This window comes from Lasioglossum baleicum, chromosome 5 (assembly GCF_051020765.1).
Source record: "Lasioglossum baleicum chromosome 5, iyLasBale1, whole genome shotgun sequence".
Lineage (NCBI taxonomy): Eukaryota > Metazoa > Arthropoda > Insecta > Hymenoptera > Halictidae > Lasioglossum > Lasioglossum baleicum.
The window spans coordinates 5,573,100-5,601,092 of NC_134933.1; the positions used below are offsets into that span (position 1 = coordinate 5,573,100).

At 39.5% G+C, this 27,993-nt stretch overlaps 1 protein-coding gene across 9 annotated transcripts; it reads left to right on the forward strand.

Moving 5' to 3' along the window:
* On the forward strand, nt 1-27,896 carry LOC143208573 (uncharacterized). 9 transcript variants are annotated; one of them, XM_076423045.1, is made up of 16 exons: nt 1-2,021; nt 4,471-4,926; nt 6,717-7,000; nt 14,210-14,347; nt 18,384-18,451; nt 18,516-18,817; nt 19,131-19,438; nt 19,755-20,371; nt 20,825-21,345; nt 21,827-22,007; nt 23,079-23,209; nt 23,286-23,434; nt 23,820-23,999; nt 24,371-24,475; nt 24,616-24,816; nt 25,268-27,896. In XM_076423045.1, the coding sequence occupies exons 2-16, from the start codon at nt 4,845-4,847 to the stop codon at nt 25,427-25,429; spliced, it is 3,429 nt and encodes a 1,142-aa protein (XP_076279160.1). In that variant the 5' UTR covers nt 1-2,021; nt 4,471-4,844; the 3' UTR covers nt 25,430-27,896. The 9 variants fall into 9 exon arrangements, with proteins under 9 accessions (XP_076279160.1, XP_076279163.1, XP_076279162.1 ...); XM_076423040.1 differs by lacking the exon at nt 1-2,021 and adding an exon at nt 2,170-4,330; XM_076423042.1 differs by lacking the exon at nt 1-2,021 and adding an exon at nt 2,170-4,321.
* The last annotated feature ends 97 nt before the right edge of the window (nt 27,897-27,993 follow it).

The following is a 27,993-nucleotide window of genomic DNA, read 5'->3' on the forward strand; positions in this document are numbered from 1 at the left end:
TGAATGTCTAGCAGAAATTTCGCTAATAAATTAGCGAGATCAACCGCAGTTGATCAGTTCTAAGTGGTTCGATCATGGCAGAAACATAATTCGTCGAATTAAAGTTAATTTGAATATAAATAAGGCTCAAGTTGGCGTGTCCGATCATCGATCGCCTTTTCTACTTTTTGTTTGCCCGATCCGACGCGAATTTGACTCCGGCAATTTTCTACGAAGGAAATACTTCTGTATTTTTAGCGAGGCCGAACAAGATTCGCCGTCAGTTGCACCTGCAATCGTTGCACGCGAGAGAGGTATACTTACGATCCTGCGTGAACATTAAAGATTCGTATTCAGTTGCTTAGGTAATTAACAGCTACAAGCGATGCTACATTCCACATATTCTTGACAAAGAGCAAGAAATTTCTCTTCCTTATGACAGCACCGGTGGAAAGCTGCGAACCCTGTAGATCATGGTTTGTTTCTCGAAAGTTTATGGCCGACGTTTGTTTCCTGCGTTCACTAACACATTCCTGCCAACAAGCTGGTCTTTCAATTCGGAAATAACTACTAAACGTTTTAAAACGCGCGTTTCACTATTAATAGCAAAAATGTTCTGTGTCAATAATTAAAAGCATTCCATCTCTTAATAATTTTAATGTGTTAAACTTGAATCAACATATACAGGTTCGCTTGCGGTTTAAATTGATACGGCCTTGAGATTTCTCGTGCAATGTAACACGGGGAAAGCTAATTTGTTTGGTAAAATGTGTCATTATCGTATTACGGCGAACAGCATTTGCACTAACAATCTGTTTGTATGTTTTATGGTGTATGGGGACGCTGAATCGTTTACGCGCACACACGCGCGGCGTGTGTTCGGGAGGCAGCGAATGAAGATTGACGGTTCGAATGACGCCGGTGATTTTTCGAGTTTTGTTTGTCCCTTTCGATCCTACCTCGTCACGCATATGTGGAAGGTTCGTTAGGTGGTTACTCCCGGCTCACCTGTGACGCCGGCGAATATAGGGAAGCACGCATGGTTGATCCGCGTAAGTGTTCTCCTCGTCCTCAAGTCTAGTCTTTGGTTGTTTTCGACCCACCTACCGAGCTCCTAGAACTCATTTCACCGTGTCTCTTCTTCCTCAACGTATTTTCTCACGGACGTAGTAAACACGTACGTCAACCTCGGTAAACGTCACCCCCTTTTGTCAGAGAACAACGGCCTGGTTTCCTTCGACGCGAAAGAGGAAGGACACAAGTTGCCCCGATGCAAGCCTACCAATTCTGACGAACGGTACAAACTTTTCAAACTACAAACGTTGTCACATTTCACAATTCAAATGTATAATATAAAAAACGGTAACTCGTAAAATTTCTTTCTCGAGCACGCTCTCGAAGAATCTTATTTGCGCGATGGGCGACGCAGACGCGGAGGAACGCGACATTGAAGTCGAGGATCTCGATAACGTCGCGCGTATGCTCGATGTTAGGATAGATTCACACCACAAACACTCGCACACGTACCATACGTACACAGACATTGTCGTGAAAGGTCAAGTGTTTTCGAGAAACATATTTTTACGTGACAATCGTCGCGACTGATCGACGATTCTCGCTGCGTACCCACATGTAGTCGCTCGTTACAATGACAAGAGGGAGACAAAGCTACGTGAATTGACCTTTATTCGCTGCTACGAGATCGACGAATGTTATTTGGCCGCGTTCCGTTCGTTTTTTTCGGATTGTGGTGATGGTGCACGTTGCTATTGAAAATCGGACACGGACGGAAATGGAAAGGTCACTCGGTTATGATTCGTAAACGTAATCAAAAGTTAGCTGGATTTTAGGACAATGGGAAACGAAAAGTCGACACAATGTCAGAGTGGGGGATGCCGCCGTCTACCTGGCGGTCTCCCAAATAATAATACCTAAGGACAGGTCAGTCGTTCCGCGAACGTTAACCGGCACGTGTCGGATCTCGTTGGACCACAATGGTGTGAGTGAAACGGTTCTCGCGAAATCCTGCTTTTTCCTGAACGGTAACGTGCGATTGTGTTCTTTATCTTGTCATTTTCCTCTGGAGGTATTTAACAAAGACTGTCTTTTTATAACACCTTCTTGAGAATTGCCGGGAGAGACATCTTTCTGTAAGATTCTCTTAACACGTATCCAGCTGGCATTTCTGCTCTCTCCATTTTTCTGTTGTTTCTTCTATCTTCGAAAAAAGTATGATTTCATCTTTCGTTAATATTGTATTTCCTGATCTAAGTTTGTATTAGTCATTCGTGGGTGGATATGTGTTAATTGTTTTTGGAATTCTTCGAATAAAATATGACTCTGGACAATTTTTTAAATGGAATGGGGTACTTACTATTTCCTGTTTGACTTCTTAGCTACTCAATACCGGAAATAGGATTTTCATGATTATGTTATATCAATAAGAACTTTTTAAACATATTGGAGTCTAGCGAGTACTTACATTAGATGTCTTCCTACGTCGCTGCAACTACTATAATATACTGTAAAGTGCTATAGCTACGTTATTACAATATTACGTCGAATTAATCAAAATGTTAAACGACGAAATAAATCACTGGTTCGTATCCATTACTTACGACCCCTATACTCGGTTAATTTTCCGCACACACGCAACAGGGATCAAATTGACAGGGAATATTCCGGGCCGGAAATTTTCAAGCAGATCTCACGGAGCTGTAGCGCCAAGTTTCCCGGTGTAGGGTTAATGAAACCGTGTAGAGGCTAGAGAGGACGGCCGCAACAATCGCCAGCAACTATCGAAGATCTCTCGATCGTCCTGGCAGTGGCAGAGAGCCTACTCGCAGCTTGATATGCGTCCGACGCGCGCCACGGAGCCCGCCTGCGTATGGACGCGGAATAAATTATCCCGAAGTCTGTCCCTCTCCTTTTTCCCCACTATATATCGATCCTTTTCACCAGCCTTCTCTCTCTTCCTCTGTCTCCCTTCTCTCTTCCTCCTCCGAGAGTCAGCGAGCGCGAGCGGCTTTCCTCGTCTCTTTCACCGACGGATCTTTCTCCCACCGGTGTTTATAGTGATTTCTCCTTGGTAATGGTGGGACGATACCGGAAGTGAAGTCAGTACGGCGGAACCAGACGTTCACTCAATGGAAAGTTTGAGTTCTTTCAGTGGCGTCGAAGAAGGCCCGAGAGCGCGGAGTTCTCCTCTCGCGTGGAAAATCCGCTTCTTTCGTGCAACCGGCCACGCACCAGGCGCATTCTTGCTCGCGCGTGCACGGAAGAAACACGAACAACCGGAGAAACTCTTGTTTCGATCGAGATCTCGCGACCAACAACTTCTTCGCGCGTTCGAGTCGTCCCTTCGAACCGGAAACCCGCTTTTCGACGACCGGAGTGTCTAGAACATCGCGCGTGCTCCGAACAAACAACGAACAATCGGAGGAACTTTTGTTTCGATCGAGATCTCGCGATCGCGTCGACTTCTTCGAGGGTCCGTGTCATCCCTTCCAACCTGAAGGGAGCTCTCCAAAGACGAAAGCGTCCGGAAGAAGCAACATACAACTGGGGAAAATCGTTTTTCCAGAGAAGAAGAACTTCTTCGAAACTTCATGTTGGCCCTTCGAAGCTGAAAGGCACTTTTCGACGACACAAGTATTCGGAATACCGCGCGGACGCCTCCACACGTGTCTCCTCCAGTTCCTCCCTTTGGCGCTTCCTCGACTTGGCTTCTTATTACGGATTCGGTGGACGTCGCGCGGAGGAAAAAACCTCCCCAGAATTTGTTAGAAACTATCCTCCTCGCTCGTCTCCTTTCCGCCTGAAGTCAGTGCAAGAAGAATACGCTGGAATCCTAGTAAAGGTTCTTGCAGGATGTCGGAAAAATTCCAACAAATGTGGACGACAGTCTTCCTGGGGACTGCGGTGATGCTTGTTGCTTCTCGAATGTGATCAGTGATCAGTTTCCAACGGTACGGAGATATGTTAGGTACGCTGTAGAGTTAGTGAAATTGTAGGAAAGCTTGCCGGAGAGATTGTAATATATGTAGACAGTCTTTACCGAAGGCTGCAGTGATGCTGATTGTTCCTCGAAAGTGGTTAGTGACGTTTTTACGACAGACAGAAAAAAAAGTTGTTGTAAGATTGTGAGCTGGACTGCGGATAATAGTGAAATCGTAGAAAACAGCAGGAGAGATGTCGAAGCGGAAAATTGCGATGATTGCAATTGCCGCGCTGTAGATTGTCCTCTCAAGAATTGTAATGTCGCTTATTGCAGTTTGAAGTTTGCCTGTTACCCATTGATATCACGGAAGCAGATTTGTCAGCTAGATTGTAAATTGGAATCGTAAGAAAGGTTGCACGGATTTCTAAACAGAATTGTAGATTTTTCAGGCCGTTGCAACAATTAAATTGAACATACTAATTGTCCGTTGATTAAATGTGATTCCGTTATCGTTTTATTGTAGTTGAAGAGGTTTTCCAATGTTTTTTCAGAGTAATGTTAAACGAGCTTGAATGAACGAACCACGGAACTGGTCAATTAAGAAACTAGGATTAACGAGCGACGATTTGCAACATGTTGTTAGCATGCAAGATGAAGTGTTACGAGCAAGAAGTGTCCGTTTTCATAACGCAGTGAAGACTATGTTGAAACGGGCCGATAACGCGCAGGATACGACCGTAAAATTATCAGTATTTTCGACAAAAGGTAAAGGACATTTACGCTTGTTAATTGAGACAGCTGATGCCTCGGGGAAAACGTTCGCTGCCGAGCGTGCGACAACGTGACAAAGTGCTGTCGAAATGTATATTGAGTGGAACAAGTGTTCGCGGGTGTGAAAGAGAGGGTTTCGGTGCATTCTTCAGAGATGGTCAGCCAACACGCGATGGCCACCACCGTTCGCAAAGTCAAGCAGGAGAACCGTCTCAGGCGGCAAAATCAGAATCAAGGTACAGAAATATCGGAAATGCTTCACCAAAAATTTATTTACACGCGACACCCCACCAATAACAATATTATAAAAATTAAAAATCTTTAACCACCTCTTACAACCCCAGAAAACCCAAGAGACATTTTAAAGTTGATATAGAATTCAATCGAAATTGTTTTATGTATTTCTGAAGATATTAACGTCGTTATATTTTTCAAATGGATAGTAAACTGCAAACCTTTCTGGCTGCAATCCAAAATATCGTTTTCAATATAACTGAGCCAAAGTAAAGGAAATTACAAATAGAACAATATTTGTGTGTTTGGCAAAAGCAATTTTCACCTGAAAGCATTTTGCAACATTCGCCCAGCGTAAATAGTCAAATTGACTTCGCTCGATACCTTCCAATTACGCAACGATTCCATTAAAATCGAGCGTTGATGAAACCGATGGAAAGTGTGCATCACACGGAATGTTATTGCACATTTTATGTTTCTACCGAAGAATGCACGATGCACCGCGCAATTCCTAATAATTATGTCAGTCCATCGTTCCCATTTTAGTTGCAAATACATTCTTTTATTCAGACGCCATATAAGAAGCTGATTCTAAAAGAAAAATAAATAAGGAGGCTAACGAATCAGAAATCGTATAATTAGTAAACAAAATGGACTCGTAATGTAATAGTTACGTGATTGAAACGCGTTCCCTTATAAATTTTTCTGCACGATGGGTTTTGGTGTAACAAACTACACCGGAAATGTACGGAAAATTTGAATTTACACATATATTCATTATCTTCATTACGGTAACGTTAATTATTCCACTTAAGGGGAAGAGACACCTAGCCTAGACTAAATTTTCATAGCGGATACGTCGAAGTTCGCTGGAACTAAATGTAGCTTCACGCGCAGCTGAGCATCAGCTTAATTACGATTAACTGTATACGATTAGCTCGCTTCCCAATTACTTTTTCATTAGGAATTAAGTCTGACCGTGCATCTTCTCCGGTGATTTTAACGAAACTGTTAAAACGAATCGCTAGGCGTTAGAGATAAGCTGCCATAAACTCTTAATATCTCTAAAAATACTGAAATTATACTGTCCGCCGAATTCGAAAGGTTTATGGATCCTGAACACACTTAGTACATCCATCATGGAAAATGATTTAGTCATATTTTTATTTACGTTGCCTCTAATGTATCTATTAATTTTATTTCTTGTCTGCTTATTCATCCTGTTTAATGAACCAAACGAAATGTTGCGTTGTCATAATGGTTGTATCCATAGCTTTTTCTTTCTGCAAGAATGTGAACAAAATTATACTCTCGTTACAAACTACATATGTCAGTGATATAGTAATTTTATAAGATGATTCCGAGAGAACATTCCCTTTCACAGTTTAATTCATCTCAACAATCCTGCATGTGTAGTATCATTATTAGTTTTCAGATTTACCTTTACTCTTCTATTAAATCCACCGAGATCATTTTCTACCTTATAAAGAAACAAACATGAACAATTTTACTTTCGTATCTTCTCTTTTTATATATCGAACTCACGAATATCTGCATACGACGATCAATATTTATACTGACTCGTTCGATCGAATACTTTTCGCTGCGAGTGTACGACTCGAATAAAACCAGTCCCATGTTTTTATAAAAATAATAGCGTCCGAAGGGAGGGAGCAAAAGTCGAATAAATTAAATCGGTGTATACGGAGCGCTTCAGAGAGGCGCAGTGTGTTGGACAGCGGGGGCGTAGAATTAACACGGCGACTAATTGTCTGCGAAATATGAATTTCAGATGAGGAGGGACTTTACAAGCCAGTACCACCACCGAAACCGGTGCCGAACAATCAGAAGAGCCAGAACGACCAGCAAGAGAACAGGGTGCAAACGGTAGCCGAGCAGCAGACGTCGCTTAGGGCCGCTATTGAAAGAAACGCTGCTCTCGACGACGGCCAGCTTCGCAGTTCCGGGCAGAACATTGCACCGGAATACAGGATGCCACCACTCTACGGGGAGGAGCAGAGTTCAAGTCAGACTCAACAGCCGGCTAACTTACAGACTCACAGTAGCAAATTTCCGGTATGTATTCGTATTTACCTTAGGATCGAGGCAGCCATTATTCTCCACAGATTCTTCCGGTCTTTACTCTTCTATATTTAATAATACAAGAAAATAGAAAAGGTGAAGTTTATCATAACAGTGATTTTTGCAGCATTCCCACACCTCGTAGGTCACACCAAACATCCCAATAAAATTTTGTTTAATAGATTGTAGCAAGAATTGATGTCCAGCGTGTTAATAACACATTCAGCAAATGAAATAACAATTCCATAAATTCGTACGTAGTTTCCAGACCCAGGAGTTCTCGCAAGACGAACCGGCTCTTAATTATTCAAGAAAACAAGCCGCTGAATCATTAAGACACTCTGAAAAAGTAGAATTTCATGCCGTTAAGACCGCGGAGCTTATTCATCGCATCCAGCACGCAACTTTTGGCCCGTACTGTTGCAATTCTAGTTACACGTGCGCGAGCTCGCTGCATTGGAAAGTGGCATAAATGTTTCATAAGGAAAGAACGGAGCAGGAACAATTACAGGAGCCTAAGAAAGAATAATGTAGACGTGTGTGGATGCTCGCGTTGGCAATCGCGTTACGGGTAGCGGCGTGGCGGCGTGTTAATTAACGATGCAGGCGTTCTGCATTAATTCGATCCGCGCGGAAAGCGTGCACAGATGTGCAACCGAGGTGTAGAACCGCGGCTAAATCATCAGGCTTGGAAACTTTTGTTGTAGACGTGCTTTGTATAGGCGTGCCGTTCGGATTTTATTATCGTCGATAACGCCGGCTGGTTCCGAGGTGTAACAGACTGAATATGGCGATCCAAGTCCGCAGGACTTTGATGCGGCTCGGACTTGCCTCCTCGGCTCTCTGGTGAAAAAACAGCTTGGTCGAACCGCCATGGTTAGGAGTCAAGGCGCAGCACTTTATTCGGTATGGTCTGCCGAGACTTTCTAGGCTTCCACTGGGTTCGCAGCCACGCGTGATTCCTTTTAATTGCACGTTTCTCCAGGTGAAATGCTTTATAAACGATCTGGATCGCTACAGGTCGATACACGAATGCAACTGCCGACAAAACCTCCAAATGTCGAATTTTCTTCAGTGACTCATTTTACACGGGTCTCCAAAAAAATATGCATACACAAAAGTTCACTCATGTTTATCAATTCTTCAATAGCAATTTTAATCGTCGAACTTCATTAAATGGAAACGGAAAAGAAACTAATCATTTTACACAAGTCCCCACAAAACTTCATTCGCGTTTATTAATCCTTCAATAGCAATTTTAATCGTCAAACTTCATTAAATGGAAACGGAGAAGGAACTAATCATTTTACACACGTCCCCACGAAAGTTCACTCATGTTTATCAATTCTTCAATAGCAATTTTAATCGAGGAACTTCGTTAAATGGAAACGAAAAAGAAATTAATCATTTTACACATGTCCCCACAAAAGTTCACTCATGTTTAGCAATTCTTCACAATAGCAATTTTAATGGTCGAACTTCATTAAATGGAAACGGAAAACAAACTATAAACTAATCATATTTTACACACGTCCCCACAAAAATGTCCACACACAAAAGTTCGCTCATGTTTATCAATTCATTAACAACTTCATTAAACGGAAACGGAAAAGAAACTAATCATTTTACACACATCCCCACAAAAGTTCGCTCATGTTTATCAATTCATTAACAACTTCATTAAACGGAAACGGAAAAGAAACTAATCATATATATATATTTTACACGCGTCCCCACAAAAATGTCCATACACAAAAGTTCATTCATGTCTATCAATTCTTTAATAGCAATTTTAATCGTCGAGCTTCATTAAAAAGAACGATAAAAATCTAAATTGCATAAAGAACAGGAATTTCTTCATGGTTTTCGCAGACCGAAAACTTTGTAAGAACGACGCAGCAACTAAGTGAAGAGTTCTTGCCTTACGCGAAGGTAAATGGAAATATGAATTTTCCAAGTACAAAGTTGAATGTTCCGCGAGAGAATTGAATTGATGGCCTGGTACGTCGAAAAGTTACGAAGCTCTTGTTTCTTCGTTCGCAGGCGAAGCTTTCACTGAAGATATCAAGATGCTATATAAGTAACGAGAGAGTACTAATTTTGCTGGATGTTGGTTTTTCCGCGGTCGGCGGTACCTGGAATTACTAACTTGTTCTGCGGCCGTTTCCGTTAACGGAGGAAGAACTATGCGATGTGAAGAGTGCGGAGCAAATTCCACAGAACAATTGGTCAGAAGAATCAGAGAACTCCAGGGATACAATACTGCCTAACAATCCCGGGATATATTTACCATCTGCTAAAAACGAAGCAACTTTCTGTTTGCTTTCAAACTAAAATCTATTTTTTTTTTGTAAATATACATCGTGTAAAATGAACGCTGCTATCAACACGTGAAACATAATTCTTTGAGGACAAATGTGTCAAAAATATACAAATCTTCTAAACTACAGAATTGTATATTTGAAATATTGTACTATTGTTACGTGGATGAATGTACTAGAATATTTTCGGTCTCCTATTGTTTTTTTCATGTTCTCTCGACTACGGATGCTCTCTGGGGCCACATATAAAAAATACATTGTCATTAAGCAACCCTGAAGCAACGCCTCCTAAACAACGCACGCGCATTCTATTCATCTGGTGCTTCTCACAAATGTATCTCCGGCATCACACACGTATTTCATTTTTGCAAGTAAGCAATGCTATCTGCGAGGAAGTAGAAAAATTCCCGTCACAAATTAAACGAAGCTGGGAATACAATAGATGACTCTGCTCAAATACAGATATTGTTTTTCAGGATTGGTGAATTCATTAATTTTAATTCGGTTCGGCTTAATCTTGTCGAGCGACCGTGGAGGCTTAGAATTTATGATACTATCCGCGCCTTTATATTGTTAACTACCGTATTGTATGACGAGAGAATTTATTTATTTTATACGAAGAGGATGTTCAAGTGTTTTTTACCGTTTTTCCAGTGAACCAGGATTTTGATGAAGGACGCGTTGGTGTGTTCGCGGGAGAACAAAAATTGTACGATAGATTGTCGAATGCACTGCGTTTTGTTATGTAGGTCAGTGCATCGGGAATATCTGGGTCACAAAGTAGAGTAGAATTTTTAAATCATGTACTGCGTATGTTGTTTCGATAGCGTTTATTGAGAATCGATAACAGCGCATGTGAAACGCTGTAAGAGACAGAACGTCATTTTAACTGAATACATTTTTTCGGCTCAAACGAAAGACCAAATCATTACACTGACTGATTACCGTGTGATTTTGAGAGAACAACTAATTTTAATGTTCTTTTCTGAACAATGCTGAGCACATTCGCTTACTTAATACAGTCTTATACTTGGATGCTGACTTTTATGTAATTTCGTTGTACAACCCAAGTGTTCTCATGAGCGTGAAACTCTTACCTTCAGTTCATTAACATTATGCTATTGTTTTTTCACGCTTTTGCGCCTCTTTGTTGATTATTCTCACAAACACCGCAGATCGTAAGATCACGCGCTATTGCAAAAAAGGAGAAAAAGTAGGGAAAATCGGAAGAATTATCACTTAAGAAATTGTAGGATGTAAGACGTCACTTAAATAATAATACTGACAAGTTCACCGGTTCGACAAATGTTAACTTGCACGTGTCGAACTTCGTTGAGTCACGATAGCGTGGGTGAAACGATTCTGAAGTGCTATTTCTTCTCGGGCAGTAGCAAGCTGTTCAATTTCACCATTTCGCCGATTTTATTAACCCTTAATCAATTTTATTAGCTCTACTTAAATTTATGTTGACAATTATTTAATGTGTATTGATTTAGCTATTTCAAGATTTAGATAGACTTTCATTTCCCCAATAAATTGTCATTTATTACATTCATTTACGTATCATATTTATTAAGGAACGTTTTTATCATGAGCATTTTTAATTCCAAAGAAGAGACTAGTTAACCCAGCAATGTGAAATTTTTTTGGAGAAGTCTGTATTTAGAAAAATGTATTAAAAATTCACAATAAACAATATTCTTGTTAAAATTTGTTTAAAATTTTTAGTGAGGAACGTTTTTATCATGAGCATTTCTAATTCCAAAGAAATTAGACTAGTTAACCCAGCAATGTGAAATTTTTCTAGAGAAGTCTCAAGAAAAATGTATTAAAAATTCACAATATACAATATTCTTGTTAAAATTTGTTTAAAATTCTTATTGAGGAACGTATTTATCATGAGCATTTTTAATTCCAAAGAAATTATATACTAGTTAACCCAGCAACGTGAAATTTTTCTAGACAAATCTGTCTCTAGAAAAATGTATTAAAAATTCACAATAAACAGTATTCTTGTTAAAATCTGTTTAAAATTGCTGTAACTTTACCAATTTATTAAATTGATTTCAAACAGATTTGTCCACCCCTGTAGAAACGACTACTCCGTCAGATGTTTAAAAGCACTGACAGTGTTACGGTGTTAACGCTGACCGGATACGTCTGGGCTGGTATATCGGTTAGTTCTTCGTCGTTGTCTTCGGTAACAGTTCGTTGTACGTGCGTTACGTTCTTGGGAAAATTCTCAGAGATTCCCGGGAGACACAAAGGAGGCATCATACTCGCGTACCGTTTACCGGAAGTCGAGAAGAGGGTTGCGATAGCCGTTTAGATGCATTAGATATTTTTCACTGTAGATCGGTCTCTCTTCGGAGGCGAGAACAAATCGGAACACTTGTCTGTGCCGAGATTCTAACTCCTAGCACACAATCTCATCGTCTACCATCGACTAGACGTTGTCTTCTATGTTCTATTCCCTCGCCGACAATGATGTTGCGTACGCTTAACTGCTTGCCAATTATTCCACGGATCTTTTGTGAAATCTTGGAAACAGTCGTCGATGAGTTTCTCTTGTCATTGTCTTCCCGAACCACTTGGCAGATAACGATGTCCGACAAATTACAATATTTGCTTACAATCCGCAGCATCTATTGTGCAATTCACTATCGTTTTTAGATAGGAACAATTGTTGATAATGATAACATTATCTGACAATATATACAGGAGAATATTTTATCCTCCTACATTAGCGTCCCTATTGCATTCTTAGTATATTTAAATACATAGAAAGAGATAATTCATATACATATTTTTAAAGATAAATATCTGTTTCAATTTACTTAAAGTATGAAAAAAATACATTATAATTGGTTACTTCACTGATAAGATTTTCGAGCAACAACGTTCCAAGCAATTACGATGTATTACATCTTTAATGTTCGATCTTATTACGATAAGATAATTTTGTACTATGTACCGCAGCTCCTGCAGTTTGCTATAAAAATAATTTTGCATGTAACGGGTGAGCTCATTTAACGGACAACGAACTTCGTGGTTTGCCTTCGCGTTTTTTCTGTGTGTTTTTTTTTACGGTAGATTATAATATACGAAATCGCACGGAAGCGTGTATAGAATTATTCATAAACGTTCCGCGGGCAAAGGCGATGATTAGGCGTGCTCATTTTCCAGCGTTCTGCAGCTCGTTCTATCACGCTTGCTTTCTTCTGACCGCGATACAATCTCAAGGCGAGGTTAGTTCAGTGACACCTCTTTTTAGACGCATTATTATATGCATGCAAACAGCCGACGAACCACTTGTTCGCCCGAGATCTGCTAGCTGAACTTCCAGATCCTGTTCTCGATGTTGCTTGGAAAAAATTCGCAATGGGTATCGCAAGACTTCGACCGACGACGCCAGACGTTTACGATGAGAAACGCTCGTTGACGTCCTCTTCGAGGCTAGCCTTGCATTGATATCGGTTCACTTTCGCGTCTAAAGATTTATCTGTACTCTTCACTCAATGAATTTCTCCCCCCATGCTCCAATCGTTGCATTCAAACAATTATTTTATGTAATCAGGCTAATAAAGGACTTGGCCATTTTGTTTTATTCCTAACACATATAGAAATGTCATAATTAGACTGCGGATTTGATGCATTTATGACAAAAATGAGTAGGTGTAATTTGAAATACTAAAAATATTTGAAAAATTTAAACATACTGTTATATTATTTTCAACCTACTAAATATAATAGGGAAGAAAATAAAATTTCTATTTCACTCCAGTTTGTTGCAATTCTGGTAAGAAATTTTTATTTTGCATAAAGATCCGCAGTCTAGTCATAATAATCGAAATACTTTATTTAACACGACAAAAACAGAGAATAAAATATCCTAGTGAAATTTGACAGATTCACATTCAATATATTAGTACAATTATTAGTTTTTTTAAATACAGACGCACTTATGCATATGCATCATGAGGGTAGTCAATGCGATAATAGACGGAAACAAAATTTGTTGTAATTATAAAGACATATAATCTTGTGGAAGGTCGTTGAACAAATTTATATACATACAGTAAGGGGCATAACTGATTCCACACACTTTAAATCAGAACAACTTTTTTATGAATGGACCAAACGACTTCAATTTTTCTGTAAGACTAGTAGAATTAGTTTAGTAAATGATGTGTAAAAAACATGTTGAAAAAATGCATTTGGACGGAATTGTGAAAAACAATAGTAAAAATTGATTTTTACAACTTTTTTAGCTGGCCCAATAACGAAAATTCGGAAGATGTGTCTGGTCAACCGGTATAAATTATATACGCTCTGAAAATTTCATTGAAATTAGTTAATTGATTTGCGAATTATAAACGATCAAAAGTGGTAATTTATAGTGTACCATAAAGTGGCAAGTTTCACCATTTTTGATCGTTTATAATTCGTAAACCAATTAACCAATTTCAACGAAATTTTCAGAGCATATATAATTTATACCAGTTGACAAAACACATTTTTTAAATTTTCGTTATTGGGCCAGCTAAAAAAGTTGTAAAAATCAATTTTTAGTATTGTTTTTCACAATTCCGTCCAAATGCATTTTTTAACATATTTTTTTACACATCATTTACTAAACTAATTCTTCTAACCTTACAGAAAAACTGAAGTCGGTTTGGTCCATTCGTAAAAAAGTTGTTCTAATTAAAAGTGTGTGGAATCAGTTATGCTCCTTACTGTATATTTGCAGTCTTATTATTTTCAGAACACGAACCATTTAGTTTAGATCATTTTTATTGGGTAATCGCTGTCCTTGATCGATGATAAATTGCAGGGTATGTGCGACAGGATAGAAAATTGAATATTAATTCTTTTTTTGCAGATAGAACGCGAGGTAGTGCTGTCATCGGCAGACAAGAATTCGAAAATCCCTATCCTCCATGAGTACAAACAGAAAACTGCAGGCAGAGTTGCGATCGCACCGGATGCGCCGATTAAACAGCAGGCTTGGGTTCAAGAAGTGAGTGTCAACTTCTTCTCTATCATTACTAAAAGCCATTATACTCCTAAAAATATGAACAGCCTAAAAGAAGAAGATTGCCAATTATTTTACGGAAAAGTTAGCTAACGATTATCAACTTATGAGAACGTACTGATCTGTTATTTCGCAACGAATAACAGTGTAACAGAGAAAAATTTCATACGAGCTCTCTCGCATCTGACTCGACGGGTTTTCCTGTGAAAATCCAGGCAATGGGTTAATGAGAATCCACTCATTGTTGTATTGCTTTGCGAAACGCTTCATTCACTCGCGGTTTATTCACGCGAGTGCGACGCTCTTTGGACGTATGCGTAAGCAGCTCGAAATGCGAGTGGGTGTCGCTAATGTACGTGTTGCAGGATACTGTTTCGCGATGTTTGCTTGCAAACGGATAGACGTGTACCAAAGGTTGTACACGAAATGTCAGAAATCCTGGTCGGCTTCAATACGAAGCAGATTTTTTTATTTTCCCAAATAATATTCAAATATTTTCTATCGATCTCTCCTTATTTAAAATTGTATTACAACAAGATCTATAAAGTTTGTTGCTTGGACAGCATAATAAATTTCAGTTTGAATATTTTATTTTCATATTCCGAAGGGAGTTTCCTATAACGCTGTGTGGGCTTGCACTGGTTTAAGACGATCTATCAGTCAATATTAGTGAGAACAAAGTCACATGGCTAATTTATTTCGCCACAGCGGCTTGCTATTGTTACATGAACAATGTAGTCGTTGCGTAATCTATTAGCTGTTTCCTTTCACTTATTTAGTGTGTTCATAAATCGTCTCCTTTAGGTGTCCCAGTATAAAGGAAAACATGAAAATGAGGTCAGGACAGTGTCTGCAAAATTGGGAACACAAATATTTTCGTAAAATGTGTAACACGCTTTTGAATCGTCGTTAAACCGTGGATTTGCAGAAACGAAAAAGCTCTAAAATGAAATCACTATTAATTTTAGCTAATAAAAATATCTTTGACAATTCATGGTTGGGGGTTGACAGTTTTTTTAAATAATCTAACATACTAATGAATAGGAGAATTAGTGAAATCGATAGATCATTGTTTGTTTCAACAATAGAAGTTAATTCCGACAATGAGGAGGGTAGACATTCGTGCAAATGTTTCTCGAACGACCGAAATCAATTAGTGCTCACGTTAGCGCTTGAATCAACATCCATTTGTCGAAACTGTACACTCAATTCTGATATTAATTACTGTCGACTAGCTTATCATCGACTGCCAATTGTCAGATACGTGTGTACTCTGATGATAATTGACGTGTTTGCTGCTCCGATATCAAAGCTTTCGACGATACCTCAATTACGAGTGGGTTTTGTAGGCCCTTCCTTTATTCGATCATTCATTTCATTTTTCAAGAGAGTCTGACATCTCTCGAGTAATGAATTCCAAAAGAACACTTCAACTGTTAGAGATCGAACACTCATTAAAAGCTGTGGGCGTAGAAAAATAATTATATGCTTCTATACCATTTTACACATTCTCTTCCACATGAGTCAAGTGATGAATAAAACTCTAACCCAAACCTCTTTTTCAACGAATTTTATTGAACGATATAATTACTGTAAAATATTATAAATAATATAACGAATAGGACACACACGTTAAAAGGTTAACACACAGTTCAAAAATAGCTTTAAATACGAAAATCTAAACTGTAGCTCTCCAAAAAGTCATTTTTAATATTTCATGCATTTCCTTTTACGCCGCAAAGCTCACAGTGCATATGGGAAATTGGGGTGCGCCAATCGTTCTCGAAAATTGTGTACCTCAGCACATACACACCCATTGCATAAAATCTATCGAATAGTCGACGATCAATAAAAAAAATGCTGGTGGTCTATCGAACCTTTCCATCTAAATATTACATAAAATTGTTGGATGTGATTCGTATGTACGGTACACACAAAAATTGTCCTATACAGTTGAAAAAATTATTTACACATTATCTGCTGGTGGATAATACTTCGTTGTTGTCAAAAATCGATAATTGACAGACAACGATGTTTTAATCTCTCTCAATCATTTATTAGAAATACCAATTTTACTTTTTAATTGAAGCACATACTACAATAAGAATTCTGGAAAATCTGATTAAATGCAATTTTGTCATTACTACAATAAGAATTCTAGAAAATCTGATTGAATGCTATTTTGTCATTACTACGAAACAATACAGCATCAGTCGTGTGCAGGGCTTCTTCTAGTGTTAAGAAAAGAAAGAACATTGTATTTGGTTTCTTGTCCTTCTCAATCAACGAAGAACATTTTCACTTTACATAAAGGGTCTCAGTCTAGCTGTGAATGAAAAGTATGGCACACAGTGGAGAATTGAATTTTCGTGCGTCTGTATTAATGGTTCCCAGCGACGACGAGGTGTTCAGGCTGTGAGATTCTTACGTTAGGTTTGGCGCACTGTAATCTCCAGAGGGTACCTGTTGGTAGGGCTATAAGTCAGAATATCTTTTTTCGTATGCGGAAAGCGTGTCGCCGAGCCCTATGAGCACAACTTCACTTGCACTTGTCTCTCTCTTCCCGTCTCTCTCCTTCTCCTTTCGTTTGATAATATCGGTTGTTATTCCAGCCACATCCTTTTCAACGAATCAGAGGATTCAGTCCGACAACTTTGAAATTCTCTCTGCGGTTTAAACGAACATGCTGCCATTAACCGTCCGATGTCCTCTCTTCGATAGAGAATTGTTTACGGAGGATCCGGGCAACCTGTCTTGCGAAGTTTTCCCCTTTGTTATTACGTCCCGTGAAAATACAGTGATCCCACCCAAGCAGCGAACAGTTTCTCGGCAGTAATTATCGCTGAACTTTTAAAATAATTTTAGAATAATTCTGGTTCTCACACAATTACAGAGACTCTTATCGGTAGACTGCAAATCTTTATAACTTTTCCACACCCATCGCGACGGATGGGATTTAAATAAAACTTTTTCAGATTTTTTTTGTAAGTTCGGTCTTGGTTAATAAAATGAAAATCAACGGTCGAATAAGCACTGCATGTACCGTGATTTAGCATCGTGCTCTTCGCTAATTTATTTCTGTTCATTTATTTAGATAAACGTGGTGCTGGTTGGCATACCATTGCGGAATTCTTTTTGTCAGTTTGGTTATGCCTCGTTCTAGGCCATTGGTTGCGAGGGAAATAACACCTGAGTCCGCATTTCTATCAACAAATTAATGCTCCCGATAGCAAGTGGCACAGTTTGTTTGCTCGTTATCGTTTAACGCAATTCTGAGAGCGTATTACGTAATTAGTCGTAACTTGTTTGCAGCGAGATACCCCGGTCTAATGAGATATCTCGGGTTCCTAATGAATGTGAAGTTCGTTCTGAAATTACGACATAACCGGCGAAGAACATTGAAAGGAACACTTAGATCGAGCCACGGTATCATTAGCCCGAAGAAACTATGCCTGTTTCAACCTCGAAATTATATGCGATCCATGGGCTTGAGCTTCGAACAATTTAAATTCCATTTTAAAGAATCCCGTAAAAAATCCAACAATGAAATTCCATAGTTACCTATATAGCAGCATTGCAGTCCCGAATAAAACAATGAGGCTTCGTGCGTTTGATGGAGTTTTTAGTGCTAATTTAACGAAAGTGGAATTCTACTGTTCATACTGCTGTTAAATGAAACAGTGTGTGCAATGGAACAGCCAGGTATAAATATTTTAAACGAAATGAATTTAATAAAAATTTCTATATTTTTAATCGAAACGGATTTAACGAAAATTTTTATATTTTCAATCGAAATAGGATGCCATGTTCGATTTCCTTGATATGAAAAATTGCAAGTATGTATTTCTAATAGAACAGCCAGGTATAAATATTTTTAATCGAAATGAATTCAATGAAAATTTCTATAATTTTAATCGAAACGGATTTAACGAAAATTTTTATATATTTTTAATCAAAATGGAATTCCATAATCGATTTCCTTGATATGAAAAATTGCAAGCATTTCTAAAACACTTTCCAGGGGACTCAGATGCAAGAAGTGAGACAGGAGAACCAAGCAAGGAGTTACCATCCCCCGGAGTCCTACGCGTAAATATTTCCCATAATTCACCAAGCAATCTCTTTTCCCGAGATAATCGCAATCTCTTCGAAGGTCGACGTCGGCGTCAGCGGCGGCCACAGCGTCGAGAAACACGAAGATCGATGAGGAGAAGAGCAAGTCCCTCTCGAGGACGTATCACACGATCAAAGACATGATATCCAGTCGTTTCGGTCAGAGCCGGAAGGATACTGAAACGGAACCAGAGGCTAGTTTGAATAATGTCACCGAGGAGCTGAGAAAATCCAGCAGGAGCATCGATGAGGAAGAGGCCAAGAAGAAGGAGGGGATCTATGGGAAACCGAGGGCCCAGGAACCCTCCGTCAACATGCAGCAGTACCCAAAAAATACTTGTGGTAAATGGAAAAACTATAATTTATTTTAATATAGCAATTTTGTTGCCTTGGTGCCGATAGAAGTTACATCAAATCAGAACTGCATTTTCCTCCAAAATATTTGCATGGTCTAATTTTAAAAATAAATAATAATTAGTATGGCCGTGAAAGAGATCATAGGACAATGTTTAATGAAGCTTAAGTTTGTCAGGCACGTGGTGTCAAGTGAAACGAGTTGCACAGGATCGACTGACACCAGTTTAGCATTAAACGGCTCGTTAATGAAGTGCACGGGACAGTTTAACAACATTTATACGGAACGTTACCTGTTCAGGTCAGTACGGGCACTCGTACAGTTACCTGAGCAATCAGCAGAACGTGCCGCTTCCTGGCCAACTGCAGCCAACTTCGCAGATCCAGCCTAATTTGCCAGGTCAAAGTGCACAGCTCCACGTGACGCACCATGCACCGTCCGGAGGAGTTCAAACGGTCCATCAGACACAAGTTCCTAGCTTCGGCCAATCAGCGACAGGTGGTAGCCAGCAGGTGCAGAATGTCGCGAGGGAATACGTTGTCCAGGGACCGTCTGGACTGCCGAGTCAGCAATTGCATCAGGGAATCCATCAGAACTCTCAGAACCAGGTAATTTCCGATTTACTCCTGTATACTCCGTGAACTACTTTTCCCACTGATGTTACTTTAATTGCGTCTGTAAACCGTTTGATACGCAAAACGCGCTCGCGACCTAATACGATGCGCTAGATCTCGGAACTCGGTCAGGTGATCGAGGGAAATCTGCAAATCCGAAAATTCACCTACTTTCTTCGATTGCACACATAAAAGCCAAAATTCGCCTACTTTCTTTAGTAGTAGACACCGATCGAACGCATACGATGCTTTCTATTTTGAAATACCCTTCTGTTCTATCAAAATGTATACGATACTCTATCTGTTTCAGGGTCAAAGCACGCCAACGCAGAAAACGCACGGTCTACCACTGCCACAGCATCAAGTGAATCCAGGAATGCAGCAATCGAACCAAACCTTTCAAAGTCCTCAACAACTACTGCACCAAAACCAAAACCACCATCAAAGTCCGCGGTTCGCCCAGCAACACGCGCAGAACATGCATCAGCGGCAATTGATCCAGCAAATACATCAACAGCAGCTAGTTACTCAACAGCAAAATAATCAACCGGGTGCGAGGAACGTACAACAACCGTATTTCTCGAACAACGTGTCTTACCAGCAGTATCAGCAGGCTAGACAAGCGATGTCGAGGTCTCAGATCGATCTGCCGAGTACGTCGAGGCAGACGCAGGAGCTTAGGCTCTCTGGACAAGAGGTTTACTATCATTATGCTCAAGGGAGACCTAGGTATGGAGTGCCCCAGGTGTATATGAAGACGGAATGTAATCAGGAGATCGAGTTCCAGCAGAGGAACTCGACGAAGGGGATTGAAAAGGCTGTCTCGCAGCCTCAGCTATGCTATGAGGACGAGCGGGTGAATGAGCAGAGTAGGAATACTGTGGAACCGATGAAGCCTTTGACTGTTGACCGACTGGATAAGGAGAGGTATGGGAGAATTTGTTGATGGGATGAGAATGATGTTTTTTGAGGACTCTTTCCAAGATTGTTGTTTCTTAAAAGATTCTAGAAATAGTTTGGGATTAATGTCTTTACTTCTTGATCCTCATTTGTCCATCAATTTTCTGACTAAATGTTTGTGTAGCCAATCAGAATGATCAAGAACGTTGTTCTTTGAGGACTCTTTCCAAGGTTGTTGTTGTTTAAAAGACTCTACAAATAGTTTAGGATTAATGTCTTTAGTTCTTGATCCTCATTTGTCCATCACTTTTCTGACTGAATCTTTGTGTAGCCAATCAGAATGATCAAGAACGTTGTTCTTTGAGGACTCTTTCCAAGGTTGTTGTTTTTTAAAAGATTCTAGAAATAGTTTGGGATTAATGTCTTTAGTTCTTGATTCTTATTCGTCCATCAGTTTTCAAAACAAGCAACTGTTAACAGGTACGAGATTACGGTGGAGAATCACGGGGAGTTTAGTAGAAATGATTCTCAGAGGAACGACGAATACAGACCGGAAACCAGATTCGGCATCCGCAGAGACGAAGCGATTAGGTGTTCGAAACGGGAACCGGAAGGAGTCTCTGGCCAGGAGAGCCAGGAGTCAGAGGGCACCTCGGTTCAAAAAAGAATTGAGGAACTACAAAAGAGAGTCGAAGAGAATCATTATAGCCCGAAAGTATCCAAAGAGAATGCAGAAGACGCAGCTAGAAACTTGTCCACCTCAAAGATCAGTAGCGAAGGATCCAAAAGAGATCAATACGCAAAGGATACCACTGTGAAGTCAGACTGTAAGAAAGATGATCTGGAACATGGTATAGGACGGCTGAAGATCCAAAATCAAGGGTCTGGATCGGATTACGATAAAGCTGGACAAAGTTCGTCTAATGTCGACTCGGGGAGAGGATCAGCTGTCTACTCGAGTGGTCGAAGACCTCCTCCGGAGCATCAGACTCATCCTCCAGGTATGCGAGTTGTATGCAGGGTTTTTACCAGGGAGATAAGCAATTTCAATATGTTATTCAGAATTGGTGGTTGGAAATATTAAAACGGGAATTGGACTGATTTGTAGGAAAATGTTGAAGTTTTTCCCCAAATCTTCATTAAAATACTTCATTAAAATTGGATTTAAACAGCACTCGTATTCAATGAAAGTAGCACAGCAGTGTCTTATCAACTCTTTTGTCATCGATAGGTCAAAGCATTCATGCACTGGGTGTCTCATTTAAATCGGTGTTACTAAAATCAATCAAATCCTCTCACAAGTATCTATAAAATAAAATTCATAGAATTTTCTAAAACATCAAATAACCAGCACATTAGCTATGATTACCATAGAAATTTCTAATACGTAAAATAATATTTAAAATAGTCGAGGATTGCAGTGGGCAACAGTTTCGTGGATTTTCGAGGGGAATTGAATGTGTTTGTTCCTTCTCGTGACAGTGCAAGACTCCGTGTGGGTGGACATAGTGGAATCGGAGCTGAGGAGCATCCTGGAGCCGAAAGACGTGCCCGCGATGGCGCATTCCACGCTATCTGAAAGTGTATCATCGGTGACGCCACCATTGCCGCCGCTCTCGCCCCATGAAAGTCCCAGAACGCCGAGAAATCGATACTCAGCGAGGTAACATTACTTCCAACAGAGATCTCTTCGCCTCGTAACCGATGTCACTTCCGGTCAGTGCCCCGGGTTGCTTCCGATTCATTCTCCTCTTCGAGCAGATCGAAATATCGATAACCGTCTGTCCGGGCAACCAGGCGATCACACTATGTCGAAACCTGACTAGCTGAAGCTTTTTCAGTCTACTTATTTTACGAGCTTACTGGTTTTGAAAAACCCTCGAACAGGGCCAACTCTTCCGAAACTAACTCATGAACTCACCTGAATTATTTTGGATACAATTGCGCTCCTACAAAAATACAATCAAACAGTGTGGGACACGATTTCTTATTCTGTTTCTCCTATTTCAAGTAACTGAGGCGATTATGCTGTACACGTTCAATTATTCTGCTTGTAAAGCTTCTGTTTAGCATTTAGACTTACGTTATTGCTTTATAGTTTTACTTTATTTTATTCTATGGGGGTAGAATCCTTTTTCTAGGATTGCAAGGGTGCGGGACTTCTCATTTCTCGATAATACACACACGGAGTTTTTCAGTAGTAAAAAACGCTAGATAAAAGATCGATCTAGGGCGCTATCTCCCTCAAAAGTGCGATTTTCCGTTTAGGAGGCGTAATTTGCATTATTCGGAAGCATACAACTGCGCATGTAGCTATTTTCATAGCTGCATTCAGCCGAATAATGCAAATTACGCCTTGCAAACGAAAAAATAGGACTTTTGAGGCAGACAGCGCCCTAGATCGATCTTTTAGCTAGCATTTTTGACTAGTGAAACCCCCCGTATTTGTATTATCGAGAAATGAAAAGGCGAATCCCGCACTTTTGCAATCCTGGAAACGAGTCTGCTCCCCTAAGAGTCACGTATACTATCCTAATTTGCGATTCGTATTGTAATTTGCAACTTGTTATTCAGTAATGTAATATGTTATTCAGTAAAGTAATGTCTGTAGACTAACTTCAAAGGTGTAGTAACTGTCCGGATACTTTCAGTCGGCATCGTACTTCTGCGATGATTAACCAGTTTCGCAGCTTTCCTAACAAGCCTAACAATTGCATGTTTCTGGGCCCTCTAGCTTACCATACGGGTCGAAACCTAATTACAGCGATTACAGTAAGGCCTTGGAGAAAAGAGGATTATCAGGCAGTTCGAAGCATCGCGGCGCCTCTCTTTCCAGGAAAGAAGCTGCGAAGAAATTTTCCCATCGTAAGTGTTTCTCTCATAACCTGGATTTTCATTGCTTAATAGATCCACAACTACATGAAATGATTATTCTCTTCAGTTTTCGGTGTCGAAGCGGCTGATTTGACTTCGACGACAACTGGACTCGATTTGGACTCCATGCTTGACAGAAGCGACTCCGATTTGAGCACAAATGACGCGAGGACTATCAGAAAGCAGTTGGAAGGCTTGGAGAATATGTACAGTGAAGTAAGACACAAAGAAAAAATTCTATAATCTACATAAAGCTATAAATAATCGATGATCAATTTTCTTGGACATTTTATGGGCAACGATTTCACTTCTATTATCGACACAAGAACATAAAGAAACCCAGGACAGCGTAACATCGTTGATGATCAATTTTCTTGGACAACTTATACATACCAATCCATTTTTATTATTTACAAAAATATATAAATAGGCCTAGAACAGTCTATCATTGTTGGTGATCGATTTTCTTGGACATTTTGTAGGTGTCAATTTACTTCTAGTATTCTCACAAGAGAATTAATAAATTCAGAAATGTCTGACGACGTTGGTGATCCATCGAAGTGGTTTTATTTCTTTTCTAAATTTTTGTTGATGACCTCAGGTGTTGAAACTGCTTGGCGGCAGCGTGAAGAAAAGACGAAAGACCAGAGGCCTTATTAGTTACGGTTCCGTCTCGTCGTTGCCCACGTCATCTGTTTCATCTAGACCAGTTACAAGGCATCATGACAAACGCAGATCCCACGCGATCGACGACAGAATGAAGAAAGCCAAAGACATTAAGGTCAGTCGCTCGTCGGGAGTCTTTATTTGACCATTTCATGTGTTTACAATCCCGTACATCATCCTTAACGACAGTTACACTGCGAAAATTTATACAAACTCACATCACCATAAGCAGAAAAAGAATTTTCAACCGGAAACACTGTATCCTACATCGTAGTGCAAAAAGAAGACACCGTGATAAAGTGCTAGTTAAAAACTGGAAAGTAAACTATGTCATATATTTATCATGTTATTGTTTATAATTCTGCCAAAACTTACGAGATTACACGATCAATGGCACTCTCGTTATTTTTTAGTGTTTTTCATTTCACTTTTTAAGCATATTGCGTTACGTTCAATGTTCTCATGGGTCAAAATAATTGTTTACAGAGCATCAACAAGCGCTTTCAGAGACTGGAGTCTCACGTGGTCACTCTGGCAAGGTCAGTGGCTCACCTGAGCTCGGAGATGAGGACGCAGCATCTGATGATACAGGTGAGAAGATCTCGTTAATATCGCAAAGTGTACGTTTCGAGAAAGTGCATGGGAAGGGGAAGAATGGATATTTTAAAGAGTAAACTAGGCGGTGGGAGAAACTGGAATTTCCAAAATTCAGTACTACCAGGTGTTCGCAGGAAATGGAGAACATAAGGGGCGAGATTGCGGCATTGAGGACACAGACGAGCATGGCAATGGTGAGATCACAGTCGCAGCCATTGATCAAGGACTCGGAGTTACCTGCCCTCTCGAATCCTTCGAGGGTGAAGAAGCTGACCAAGTTCTTCGGCACGGAACCACCACTTATTCGACTGTTCCTGAGGGAACTTGGGTATGAGGTATGTCTCTAGAAACTAAAATTTCCGACCCTCTTATTAACACGTTGATTCGCTCACAAGTGCCCATCAAAATCACAAAAGATCAGCACAAGACAAGATTTGTCATGCAGACTGCGGACCTTCATGTAAAATAAAAATTTTCTGCATCGATCTCAAGAAATAGAAACTAAATTGAACGTTACTTCTTCCCTTAATGACTATAATAGAGGAGAAATCTTGTATTGGCATCTTCAATTTAAGAATTTTTCAACAATTTTGAATTTCATCTTCTCAATCTTGCTATAAATGCATAAAGATCCGCAGTCTAATTATGACAATTACTTTCGTAACTTTCTTACATCTTGTATATCCCAGCAAAGTTTGATTTCGAGTTTCGAGTTTGATAAAAAACGATTGTGTTGAGCATTAATATTTAATAATTAATGTTAAAATGTTAATGGTACGTTTTTAGAAATACGCGACCGCATTCGAGAAGGAGAAGGTAGGAATGGTGGAGCTCCCGTATTTGAGTGAGGAGAGGTTACAGAAAATGGGAGTACCTCTAGGGCCAAGGCTGAGGATCCTTCAGGAAGCCAGGATATCAGTGTGCAAGGACCCAATTTACGTCGTATGAGTTCCTCCACTTGTTCAAAATAAAGGAACAATCCGACAACGAATGCCAGTCGAGCATTACTACATCTAGAAGTTGAATCCTCGTATTCAACAATTAGGAACACGATTAACAGTGGTTTTATTTGATTGTTCAACCATTGATAGGCTTAACAGACGATGAAGAATAAGGGAGGGAATGAATCTACGTTTCTAGATTTAGGTACTAAATAGCAAATTGTCGAAATGCCAGGAACGAATGTGCGTGTATGGTATAGGAGTTCAATCTGCTCGCAAAGAACTACAGTCGCGGCGCTTTAAACTTTCTCGAGTTTAACGTTTCTGTGCGACTGTCACTACATCTTTACCATAGGTTAATTTATTTACACTTAATGAAAATCGTGCTAAAGAAACTAGTAACCAAGCAGAAAGAGAGAAAGGGAGAGAGAGAGAGAGTGATTAATTGTTCTCCGAAAGTATCAATAATACATATTGTTACTCGCGATACAAACTGTACGTTTCGTTATTCGAGAGAGCGTCCGTAATTTATTATAAATTATTAGCAAATTGTACATCGTTGCTGTTCACTCGTACGAATCTTATCGCCTCCGAAACAGAATAAAACCGAAAAATACTGACACGAATGTAAATATCATTCACCGTGGGGATCAAATTAATCAATTATATATTTATACAAAGAAAAAAACACTCGACCGCTTCACCGCGGTGAAGTTGTTGCTGTTTGTATCATAACTGAATCGAGAAATTCATTATAGGGAATCGTAGCGTTAAGTTTTACATATTTTGTACATTTATAATTAATTGTTAAGCATTGCGCGACAAGGATAGGCGATGTTACGCAGACTGCATTGTATAGTTTCGATATCAATGAATTCGAGGAGATAAAGTAATTCCGTGGTCTGGCGGTGTCATCGGAACAGTCCGCTCATAAAAGTGAAAAGAGGTCGGAAATCCGCCGACTATCAAAAACAAAAGTTCTCGATGCATTTATCATCGAAGGTTTATTTCGCGAACGGCACGTTCGATTCGCCGCTATTTTTACCGAACGCTACCGAACTATGATCAATAGCGGACTAAATTATTGATCAAGGTGGGAAGAGTAAGTTTGCGCGAGGCGAATCGTGAGAGATCATTCGGGTCATTGTTTCGTAGACTACACAGAGCCACGCGAAAGCTCAAGCTGTTGACGCGAACGTAATGTTGAGAACGAGAAGCAAAAATGAAATTGCCAAAGAGACGCGTAGACGTTGACAACGAAGTGGTGTATGTACATCCATGATTCCCATTCGAAGGAGCAGAAATAAAATTATTTTGTCAGGTATTGCTCGTTTTTGTTAGAACACGATCGTCGAATACGTTAACAATATCCAATTTGCATCCTGAGTCATATATTTCGTGGATTCAACTTCAATTCTTGAACACAAGGGTTTGCAGCTGATCTTAAACATGTCAAAACAATCAATTTTTTGATATCGTCATGGTTGTTCCCTTGAACAGTATGATTTTTTTTATAAACTTCCTTTCGATTTCGGTTCCAATATATTCAAGTGCTTTTTTGCGACCCACCCTGTATATGAGAACACAATCTACTGTGCTCGAGCAGCGAACCATTAACTATCTTGGGGACAAAGGTAATCAATTAGGGTCGTCTTCTTGCTTTGACAATCGAAAAATGAAACTGGTTTAGGGCGACACTAAAAGAAAAATGACAAATGTGGCAATTCTAAAATTTGTAGTTCTTTTTACTAGAACATGATAACCAATTTAGCTGAAGGTTTGTAAAATAAATCTAGGAAACATACCGATTTGAAAGATTGCAGTTGTGTTCACAAATCTTTGAAGAAAATAAACGAATTTTTTGTATCCAGAAATAATAGTCAACTATCATTCGAACAAGGTTAATTGGGCACAACCGAGAAACAAAGCGAGTTTAGGAGAATTATTTTAAAGGGGAAATAACGTTCGTCGCTCCGTGGAGAGGATAAACAATTTTTTTTATGTGTTTAAGTAATTATACCGTGTCCAGAGTTATGGTAGTTGAACCGAAGGGTTTTGAAAAATATGTCCATTTGCCGCAATTGAATTTGAAATAGGGAAACCGAAAAATCTTCTCGTTTGCAGTACGGAATTAGAAGAGTGGAGAGTTAAGTCGAAGAGCGATCCACTTTTTGCGACATGAATGCCGGCGTCCTACTTCAAGTATCGATTTGCTGAATATAAAGCAGCGTTTGCCGAAAAAGCGCATTTTTCTTTAAACGCGACTCCGCTGGCTTTACACATGCCGTAATATTCTGAGAATTTACATTATCCTATAATTTAGCGAACAATAGTTTCTCCAAACTCAAATTCGAGATATCAAAATAAAAGCAAACAGAGAAAAATCATTAAATATTTTTTAAATTTCGTACGATCATTCCAGATCTTCTAAAGACCTCAACGAAACAAATAAATAAATCTAAAGTATACAAATAGATCAATTAGTGGATTTATAAGAAAAACAGCTGTTACAATTTTAATAGAATAACTTCAAGTTGGTTGTAGCAATTTGTTTAGTGTTTAATTTAGATT

What these genes read in the sequence shown, in the direction of transcription:
- LOC143208573 (XM_076423045.1), top strand. Translation starts at nt 4,845, where the DNA reads ATGGTCAGCCAACACGCGATGGCCACCACCGTTCGCAAAGTCAAGCAG. An exon ending in GCATCAGACTCATCCTCCAG is followed by an intron (nt 21,346 to 21,826) that starts GTATGCGAGTTG and finishes TTCTCGTGACAG; the next exon opens with TGCAAGACTCCGTGTGGGTG. An exon ending in TGCGAAGAAATTTTCCCATC is followed by an intron (nt 23,210 to 23,285) that starts GTAAGTGTTTCT and finishes TATTCTCTTCAG; the next exon opens with TTTTCGGTGTCGAAGCGGCT.